This window comes from Thamnophis sirtalis, unplaced genomic scaffold (assembly GCF_051295495.1).
Source record: "Thamnophis sirtalis isolate CommonGarterSnake01/CBP01778 unplaced genomic scaffold, rThaSir2_p1.2 scaffold_4, whole genome shotgun sequence".
Lineage (NCBI taxonomy): Eukaryota > Metazoa > Chordata > Lepidosauria > Squamata > Natricidae > Thamnophis > Thamnophis sirtalis.
The window spans coordinates 115645463-115656431 of NW_028261384.1; the positions used below are offsets into that span (position 1 = coordinate 115645463).

Consider the following 10969-nt stretch of genomic DNA (forward strand, 5'->3'; position numbering starts at 1 on the left):
GATGCCAAACAGAATTATAAATCAGATGAATTAGGGAAAATCAGTGTTTGGGAATATTTTGAATAGCTTTTTTTCTGGCATTCTACTTTTGGATGAAGATGGATCTTATTTGGAGGAACCATTCGCATCTGGAACAGTTACAACTACATTCCAGAGTTGCCCAGAAGTGGGAAGTTAAAAATTAAAAAAAATCAAGATGGTAGCCAGAATTGTATGATTGAAGCCCCATCTCTTTTTCACATATGCTGAAAGAAACTTAAAAGGGGCAAGGTTTCAATTCACATGTTTGTGGCCACCCTGTTGATTTTTTGACACTCCTCCCCCTGGGGACACCTTTGATGGATCTCAGATTGATAAAACAAAGGAGAGGGCTTTGTACTCCTGAGTTCTGCTTACTCAGAACAGATTGTCCTTTGAAAATAGGAAAAGCTAAGGGGAAAATGACATCTCTGCTGCTCACCCCTCTAACAATGCTGTGAGAGCCTGTAGGACAGTCCTTTTCAAACTTGGTCATTTTAAAATGCATGAACTTCAACTCCCAGAATTCCCCAGCCAACAAGGAATTTTGGAAGTTGAAGTACAAACATCTTGAAAGCAGCCAAAGTTGAGAAATGCTACTATAAGGTGTAATTTCTGAAGTTCTGGACCAAAGCCAGGAAAATCAGAGCTAATAGTTTTCAATTCATGTGGAGAGCATGGGGCAGCCCATTTCCAAATTTGCTATCCCAGAGTTCTCCCCTTGATGGTAATGATAGCAGCCAGACAACCCAGGCCCAGTAGGATTGTGAGGTTGGATGAGAAATTAATTTATGGCGCTACTGGGAAGGAAGGAAGAATTCATTTGAAGCCCAGATGAAACAATGAATACCAGCCTCATCACTGATCACTAGATAATTACAAATATTGTTTTGATTTAAATAATTATTTACTTAAGGGTTTTTTTTTAACTCAATTATTATACAGTTCAAAGTTGAGCTTTGTATTGAATATGGCATGGGTTTGTCATGGTTGGTGATTTGAGATGCAGGCTAAGGTCTAAAGTGAAGGAATCGGGGCATTTCCAGACATTGTTTTCAGTGGGCAATTATTCTGCCTTATTCATAGCATTTTAAAGAAACAGAAATCCAGATGACCCTGTTTTCTATAGGTAAATATCTACTTTAAAAAAAACACTGAAAAAATAATGAAAGAGAAGATGGAATGGTTGCACTAATGCTTTTGACTGGCTTTAGTAGGTCACTCCACTGGAAATATCTTCAACCAGATTTAGCAGTTTTATATAGCTAGTTAGCTGTTGTATCTGCTGATCTAGGAACTTCCCTATAACTGTCTAGATAGCGGTATGGAAGTACTGAAACAGCATCAAGTTTGGTTTTAGAAGGCCCCAATCCGCACAGCCATTGTTGAGAATTTCAGGGATAGAAATCCACTCACTTATAGTGTGCCAAAGTTGGGAATAGACACTAGTATTCAGGGGTGATTTTATAAACCATAAACCGACATTCCTCAACAACCACCTTCCAATTGTGTTGAGAATCAACTTCTAAAGCATGCCAAATTGTGGGAAGACTGCTCTAAACCTCCACAACGTGTGACTTAATATAAGTAAAAAGCTGTTTTAATTAAAACAAAATAAAATCAGAGTGCCCCAGTTTGGACCATAAAGCCAGCATCTCTGCAGCTGATGAAGAATTGGGAATGGAGGAGAAAAAGCTGCTGCTTCAGAAATCATGATTATGAAACCACAGATTTTTTAAATGCAGCCAACATTGGGGTAAATGGAGCAGATCTGAATCAGTGTAAAGTTATCAGTGAAGCATAGCAGAAAGTAGCTTTTTCCCCTCTGTATGCTATTGAGATTGCCTGACAGAGTGCCTTTAAGTCTTAACCGGACATGTGTTTTGTTCATTCATTCACTTCTCTCGTCTCTCTTTTTCCTTCCTGACAGCACTCCCCACAGGCTATGAGAAGTCCCACAGCCTGAACAGCATTGCTGGTCTACCTCCATCTCCAGCACCCCCTTCCTTTGGCTCACCTGGTTCCGTCCGACGTCCTCGCTCGCCCATTCCTTCCATACTCTAGAGACACACCAGGAATGCTTGGGGTTAGCTTGTATGTTTGTTTCTTTAAAAAAAAAGAAGAAGGAAAAGGAAAAAGAAAAGGTAATGCCAAAAAATAGGGGGGCAGAGTTAAAGGCAAAGAAAACACTCTCTGCCAAATGCATTGGAACACACGAAATGCGGGAGACACCCATAGAGGTGGTGTTGCACTAAATTTGCACTTTCTGGAGCATCCATGAGAATTCTGAGGCCCGAAGCCTTCGATCCCCGTAGCTTTGAATCAGGAGTACAGCTTAAGCATCTACTGCGGGAGGAAGGGTAAGGGATGGTTTGCTCTGAAAATCCAAACACTCAAAAAGCAGGAGAGGAGATGTGTCAAGGACAAACATTGCAGGAAAGAGCCCAAGGCCCTCCTGTCTGGATTCTCTGCATCCTTCCCTTCATCCACCTTACCAGACTGCACAGTATTTCTCTGACCCTGGCTTTGCAGTTTCTCTCTGTTTAATGCTCTTTCCCTTTTCATCATCTTACTCAGGACTTTAATGAGCCATAGAGCCTTCCTTCCTTCCTTTCCTTCTGTTTTGTGTCTCTCGGTCTGCACCTTGTTATCTACGTTTGATTTCTCTTTCCTTCCTATCTATCTCTGAACTTTTCCCATAGAAATATCTATCTCTCTGTTAAATCTTCCCTCACAAACGACATGTTTCCAGTCTTTCTACCTGTCTCTCCCTTAACTTTCCTTATTTCCTTAATGAGCGGTTCTGGTTCTTTAAACACATGGACCCTCCACCGTTCCTCTGAAGAAGGCCATCCACTCATCTGCCTTGGGTCTTCTGTCTTTCCTTGGAATTGTTCTTCTGTTCTGTGCATGGATCTTCCATCAATCACAAGCAATAAGGTCAGACTCTCCCTTCTGCCTGGATGCATGATAACGACTTTCCTATGATGTAGATAATCCAAGAATAACCAAGTTCCCACAGATGAAACAGCTGAGGGTAAGCGCAGAGACCAGGATGGAGTCTGGGAGAAGGCAACTTCAACATCTGACTAGGTTTGAAGGAGAAGCTAGAGAACCATCCTCCTTCTTTTGCCTCTCTCTCCTTTCTTCTCTTTTGTTTGTCTCTTTTTCCACACACAGAAAAAGACAACGGAGCACTACTTGTTGAGGTGGGTGCTTTCACTGTGATTTTTTTCCTGTTTCCATCCAAAGTTGAGATGGGATGCTCTTTTGATCTGATTGCAAAAAAAAAAGAGTGGGGAAAACAAAGAGATATGAGAACAACAACCAAGAGAACGCAGGAAAAAGAAATCTATTTTTCAACTGAAAAAGAATAACCGCAGGATCAGAAAATTTATTGGCAACTGCACAGGGAAAGATATTTCCCTATGTTTCTTCTGGAACAAGAAAATATAGGACATGTCACTGAGCACTTGAGTATGGGACACCTGGTTTTTTCAAAGCAATGCTGCTGATACAGACAAACGTAAGGAATAGCACCACCGAGCTAAACTATTTAGAATCTGCATTTTCCAAGCCAGCATGTATTTGCATGTAATACTGTAAGCGACAATATTTAATGTTATATGCAAAAGCAAATGAAAAAAAAAATGACAAAAAAGAACTACAAAAAAGCAAAAAGAGGTATATTTTCCTTCAGGACTTGCAATCCCCTGCAACAACAAACATCACCAAATTTAGCAAGTACCCCCTCCCCCTGACCTGTTTCCATCCTGCAAGGGGGTAAGAAGCACTGCACATTGTAGGAGGTGGATGTATCCTAAAGGGCTTTTTCCTTCCCTGGGCATGTATCACGGATGGCGATAAGAGCGAGCCCTTTGTCCTAGAGCAAAACCCAAGAGCTTCTTGTTTGTTAAGAAAATGTTCATATGATGTGAAATAATGCAAGGGGGAAGAGTAGCTTATACTCATTGCTAATTCAAGTAGTAAATTCCAGAGGAAAAGACAAGTACGAGGGCAGCAAGGCTGGCGTTTTATTATGTGGACATTGAGGAAGTAGCTTGGCGGGAATATAAAAGGCAGGAATTTGGTCAAGCTGGGAATAAGACATTGAGAAATGCTGTACTACAATCCCTTGTATATATAAAGGTGTTACCTTTAGCTGATATATATTTTAGCACAGGAATTCTGTTTCATCAGAGTGGTGTAATACTCCAAGCGGCGTGTTCCTTTTGTAGATGTTATCTTATTGGAGGCTACCAATCTTCAGTGCCTCAGCTTCCATTCAAAACCTGTTTTCCTAGCAATTAATTGTAGGAGAAAAATTAAGCACCTCAACGTGGTTCAAAACTATACACAACCAGTCTGGTTACCTTTTTTTTTTTTTTTTTTAGTGAGTGATAAGATTTGCAGATTTGCACAGCTCAAGTTTTCCAATGAATGCACTTTTGAGGAATGCAAAATACCATGTTTTGCAAGATGCTCAGGACCGAAGAGGGAACTGTTAGCAGCATGTTAGTTTCTTGAAGTTTTTAAAAAGAATTTCTTAAGTCTACCCATCCTGTGGGCATAGTTCTGGAGTTGACTGTACCAACAACATATGTCACTGGCAGATTGATTACTTTGGCAGCAAAATATATCTGGCATGTTATCAGAGTGTGAATTAAGTGGGGAGATTTGTAACTGGAGCAACATGGATCATTCCATAGGCAGTCTAAAAATGTAGCTTTCTAAGGCCAAATATCACAAGTAGCTGAAGCAATAGTTGTCCCACTATCATGTATTGTTCTGTTGCCTCTTGTTGGCAGGCTTTTCATTGACAAGCTACAAGCAATGAATGGCACAAACCAAGCTATTCTGTGAAATATGGTCAGTCAGCAGTGATCTGACTGTTTTATGTTATTGGTCCATGTAAAGTCTGTGAGCATGACTAAATGCATCACACCAACTTCAGTATCTAAATGGCTTCTTAGCAAAGGAATAGGTATCTCCATTAAGTAATTTTCTTTATGACCTTATGGTTAAAATAACCAGCACCAGTTACATACTGGTGATATTAGATACATATCATTATGCTGGGTGGGTGTTCAATGCCAGAGAGCTAAAAAAAATATCTGAAGGACCCTCTAGAAGCATTTCTAGTATAGATTTGGTTGGTTGGTTGGTTGGTTATATTGATGATCTGCCTTTCCTTCTCTTCCATAGCATTTCCAAACACCCTACAAAAATGCGATGGTACAATTTGTAATATTCAGTAGAAAAAATAATTAAAACATAAATTGCTTTTCTTTTTTGTTAGTTGTATTAGAAAAAATATATTGTTTAGTTTAGACTAGCATTTTTTTTAAACTTGGCTATTTTAAGATGGTTAAGATGCTGACTCCCTAGTCAGCAAATCTGGCAGTTGAGGTCCATATTTAGTAAAGTTGTCTAGTTTGAAAACACTGACTTAGAAGACCATGGGTATCTAAACTGATTTTTCTCTCTAGCTAATGGCTACTACATATTAATAGATCAAAGGAACTAACATAGTAAACAGTTGAGATAAAACAATATAGACTTTTCTGACATGCCATCAGATCAAAAGAATTCATGATCTAGATCCATTATTTCAATTGACAGTTGAAAAGGCCTTGTTTTCTTGAAATATTTGTCCTAATGCCCAATCTACATCTGCACTTGTAAAAAAAAAAAGTGCTAGTCTTCACTATCAGAGTGGCAAATGGTTGAATAAAACAAGGATGATTAAAAAAAACTAAAAGTAAAAAGAGGAAAGATTGAAATATTTATGGACAGAAAATAAATGGAGACAAAAAAAGTATTTGAGTAATACTGTCTCTGCTTAGTGAGATAACAAACACATAGATTCTTTTTTTCTCCTTTTTTATTGTTTCATAATACAAATGTGGAAATCTTTAACCTACCTTCCTTCCTTCCTCCCCTCCCCTTCCCTTCCTTCCTTCCTTTTTTTCTGTGAACTAGTCTCTATGGAGCAAAAGTTCTTAAATTAGTGTAGAGATGGAAATAAAAGTATATTTTGGGTTATGAAGCTATGTTTGTATGAGTGAAAAGAATAGCTAGTGTCTTTTCTTAGTCTATTTTTTTAAATTGTTCCCATTGACAATATTTTTTGACTGGTCAGATTTATGGAAGGGTTTACAATATAGTCATGGTTGCTACATTTGTGTGGGTATGGTGTTTTTATAACAATAAAATTGGTCTCCAATAGATATGAAGAATATCTGGAATTGATTCTGGATTGAAATAATTTAATATATATGAGATGCAGTGACAATTGAATGAATATCCATTAGATTCAAATGGAATAAAAACTGTTTCACTTTGCTTTGCAAATTTATAGTTGCAAAATCTTTAGGCTTGTTCGCTGATTTCCTTTCCTTTTCCTGCACATGAGGACCTCTTTAACCCACTTTTTGAAACTAACTATGGATCCCCATTATATCTCAACTTGTAAATCACAGTTGTTCTTGATAGACTTTGTTAAAAGCCTTCAGATCAATTTAGATGTGTGATAGGAAATTGTGGTTTGTTCCAAAACACGGGATCAGAGCTCCCAGAATTTACAATGCAGAATGAGGAAGAGAAATGATGCAAATCTCATTGTACACAAAATATTTTGTCATTACAACTGAATCAAGCAGGATTTTATTGAAATAAATATTTTTTAGTGTATTTTGATAGCTTAGATAGATAAGGCTGCAGTTTCTACATAAGTAAGAAAACACTAAATACAGTCTTTCAGTTTCTACAATTTGTTCTTCATCCATAAAGTTATTATTCCTAGATGTAATGTATGTCAATTAATGTAGCATAATACCATAATTAAATTAGCTAAGATTTTTGGTAGAAATAGTTATTACTGTATTTTTAAACTCCCGCCACAATTTCTATTTCAGCATAATTAGAATCAAGAAATAATAAAACAATAAAATTAAATTAATTGCCCAACATAGTATATTAAAATCCCTCAATTAAGAAAAGTTATATGGCCAATTGAAACAATATTGTCCTGAAAGACAATAAAGATGAAAAGCATTTTAGTATGTTGATGAAATAACCAAAAAAAATCCTGCCACATGTATTCATTTCTCTGCTGCACATCCCCTAAATTACATGATTTCACAGGAAACTATATCACTGAGTTAATCCAAAGTAATTAATACTTTAATCATAATTTGATTTAATTAATCAAAAGTCAGTTCCAAAGCCCTCTATATTTGAAGGCTGCAAGTGATATTATATGTCACCAAAATGTCATGCCAATAGCAAGCACATTTTAATTAAAAAATTTGATCCTAATATAACCAATTAAAGACTCCACTTCCTTGTTTTTGTAGTCTAGGATGCTTGTTAAGAAACACACACACACAAACACAAACGTGTGTGTGTGTCTGTATGTGTGTGTGTGTGTGAAGAATTCCCCAGCCAGCCAGAATTCTGAGAATTGAAATCCACACATCTTCAAGCAGCCAAGGTTCAGAAACACTGCTCCAGAGAATTTAGAATTAGGTTCCCAAAAGAATGCAACTAGATTGAGATAAATATGGCTGCACCTCTGTTTACCAAGAAAATTGGAGTTTGAAGGAGCCAGACTGTCTTTTTCTTCTAGCAGAAAAAGAGGGTTTGTGTCTTCCAGTACAGCTAAAAACATCACAAAAATTGTTCTGGCAATGAAAATTGCCCTTAAAATCCATGGAGGTTTTCTCACAATATTAAATACCAGCAATGACATATAAAACCTAGGTTATACTGAGGCTATAAACTATGTCTATAGCATTCCCTTTTAGACTCTTTAGGGCACCGTAAAAAAAAAAAGAACAAAGAAGGTTTAGCACCCAAAAGAACTAAAGCAGAATTCCTAGCCAACTACATTTTGTGCATCTTAGATTTCTATTTGCAGGGGAAATGTTTGAAACGTTTTTTTCCTGTAAAAAGTAATTCTGTAGCACAAAATCAACACTGATGAAACTACCCAAAATTGGATTTGATGCTAAGAAATGAGACAATTTGCTCTGAAACGTTTCTTTTTCATTAAAGATTTATGTGTCCATACAAAAAGAGAAGGGGGGAAAAAACCCCTTCAGCAGTCCACCACATCTAGTCAAACATACCCATCTTACATACTATGCAAATATTTTTGTGGGTGCCTGTTTGAGCTCACCCCCTCCCCAGACTTGCACAGTTCAAAGGATGGAAGCTCTTTATGCAATGATTTCTATGCAAAATAAACAAAATAAAAATATTTAAAAGTGGCTGGATTCAAGAGGGCAGTTGGGAGCATAGGAAAAACATGGAAAGGATGAATTAATGCAGATGACTATTTTTTTTTTTTTAAAAAAGGTTTCCTTTTGTGGTGCATATTCCACCAATCTGCTTCCAAAATGGGGACAGTTCAGCTGGTCATATTGACCTATATATCTCTTTGAAGGATATGTCGTTTTGTATGTATATTATAGTTAGATTGTGAATGAAGAAGCTTTAAATTTAAGAAAGGGGTGGTCTTGACAAAAGCTGTGATTGGATGCAGTACTATCTAATATGTACTGTAAAATAAATGCATTAAGTGAACACTTATAGGATTGCATATTGTCTATTTTTTCCTTTTCCATTAATATGACCATTTTGTCTTCTCGTTATCTGGATGTTCTGAATGACTAAGAATAAAAGACATGCCAGTGGGCTTTCTAAACCAGAGATTCCAATAGCAAAGGCTTATGTACAGATCATGTTTGCATTGATTGTAGATTTTCTACCAAGAGTTCTTCTGCCTTTAAAATCTGGATGCAGAAGAGGATGGGGCAGGCTCCTTTAGGATTTCTACTCTGTTGGAATTTAAATCCCAACACAATCCCCTTCCCACCCCATTTAGTAGGGTCAAAGTACAACTTCCTTTAGCAAGAGTTTCATTTATTTTAATTGCTTTCATTTGTATACTTTGATTTGGCTGGTTTGTCAGAGTTGATTGACGTTGATTGAGTTTGCATAGGACAGTTTGTGTGACACAGTTCTCCTGGATTGTACCATTTCAAAAGATGGGTTGGTGGAAAGGATGTTCCCCAGGCTTGTAAATTGCTAACCTCTCTGGCTTGAACAACATGGTCAGGGCAGGGGAATTTTGGAAATAGATTAAAATAAGTCCTTGATTTTTTCCTGATTATATTAGTAATATGCATGAGAATCTTAGCTAATAATATTTGTTAGGGCTTAGTAACCTGTCTGAATTTGATCTGTGTATTTGAATTCAAGCCCATATTATAAACTATTGTTTGTAGAAAACTAGCAAGTCAGGTAAATAAACTAATCTATAAGCTTGACATTGGAAAGACAAAGTTCTTACTGCAGTCAAGAATTCTGTAGCCCTCTTTGCATTCAGAACAGGGATTGGCCCAAGAGAGTCATAATATCTGTCTTTTACAAGTAAATAATTGGCTCTGAATATGAATCTTGAGATTACATATTTGTAGAATTGATATGGGTGAATCATAGTACCATTTAAAGATCAATATCACTTTCTCTTATGTCATTTCTTTTCACTCTTCCTTTGCAGTATTTTCTTCCTTCACAAGATGAAAAAACACCTATTTTGAATGAAAAATTATGTTAGCAACATAAACATTGCCTTGCTTTTCCATTTCAGATATTGTCATTGGAATAATGTTCTTGCTTGTGGTTTTTGTTGTTGTTGTTGTGTTCTTGAGAAGTTATTGGTCACATATGTCCATAGAAACATTTTGAGCCTTCTCAAAATGTTTGGATGTCTTTTAAATGAGGACACTTGTGGTTGCTTAATTCACTATCACTGAGGCTGAATTTTCATTTAAAAAAAACTAATTATATCATGTCTATTTGCAAGAAATGAAGCCAGGTTTGAGAGATTTTTTTTAACTATTCCAAATCATGGGGGGGGGGAGGAGAAACTTTTCAAAAGGAAATAATCTGGAAATGTTAAATATCAGTTATATTTTTCATGTGCGAAATACTGATATCACCTCTGACCCTCTACTACAATAGAAACATACATTTGAATTCAAATATAAGCACAAAGTAAAAAAATCATGAACTTTCTAAGTGCTTTTTCTGAGGTGTTTAGAAAATCAGTGAGTTAAATGACAGAAGCAGTTTTAATAAACCATTTTTAAACTTGCCACATCATGCTAATTTTTCCATTTTTCATCTACAAGAGACTCATTGCTGTTACAAAAATTTGCAGTTACAAATGAAGAAGATTGGATATTTAAGAATATGAAGGATGTCGCCATTCATTTGAAGAAAGCCTTGCAAGCATTTTCTCCATCCTTTTGGTTTAGAGAAAAGATGTAAGGGGGAGTGGGATGAGGAAAACTGGAATAGTACTAATGAATGAATTAGGAGGGGGTTCCAGTTATAGTGGATCTTCAGAGAAATATGCTACTATGAATTCACAATGTTTAAATCATGGATTTAATTGTACTTTGAAAAGGAGTGAATGTTCAACCTGTGCAATTTAATTTCTACTTGGATATCTGTGTAAGCAGTGGTGGGATTCAGCCAGTTCACACCTATTCGGGAGAACCGGTTGTTAACTTTCTAAGCAGTTGGGAGAACCGGTTGTTGGAAGAAATCTCATTTTGTTTTTTTCCACTTTACAGGGCTAATCCTGTAAGGAAGGCAGGAAGGAAACATTCTGGTGTTATTTCTAGCCTAATCTTAATTGCCCTGCTTACAGAAACTGCCTCTCCGGTTAACCCTTGTTACACTGTAACAGCTAAGGCGAAGCACCCATCGACATGAGTGACGTTGAGTTGGCACGCCTACCCAGTCACATGACCACTGAGCCACGTCTACCCAACTGGTCATTAGAGCAGAGAATTCAAAATTATTTGAATCCCACCACTGTGTGTAAGTGCTTGTAATTACTGACATATCAACCATATGTTTGTGAACTGCCTTT

At 36.9% G+C, this 10969-nt stretch overlaps 1 protein-coding gene across 6 annotated transcripts in view; it reads left to right on the plus strand.

Moving 5' to 3' along the window:
• Positions 1 to 9528, plus strand: part of LOC106549269 (voltage-gated potassium channel KCNC1-like) — a 63054-nt gene extending 53526 nt beyond the window's left edge. The window contains exon 7 of one of the 6 annotated variants that reach the window (XR_015696480.1): positions 1949 to 2038. Coding sequence is in view for 1 of the 6 variants with exons in the window: in XM_087713810.1 (XP_087569936.1) it covers positions 1949 to 2082 (134 nt within the window). In the remaining 5 variants the exon portion in view is untranslated. Of the gene's footprint in view, positions 1 to 1948 lie in introns of all 6 variants that reach the window. The other 5 variants (XR_015696479.1, XM_087713810.1, XM_087713813.1 and 2 more) reach the window with 5 other exon arrangements.
• The last annotated feature ends 1441 nt before the right edge of the window (positions 9529 to 10969 follow it).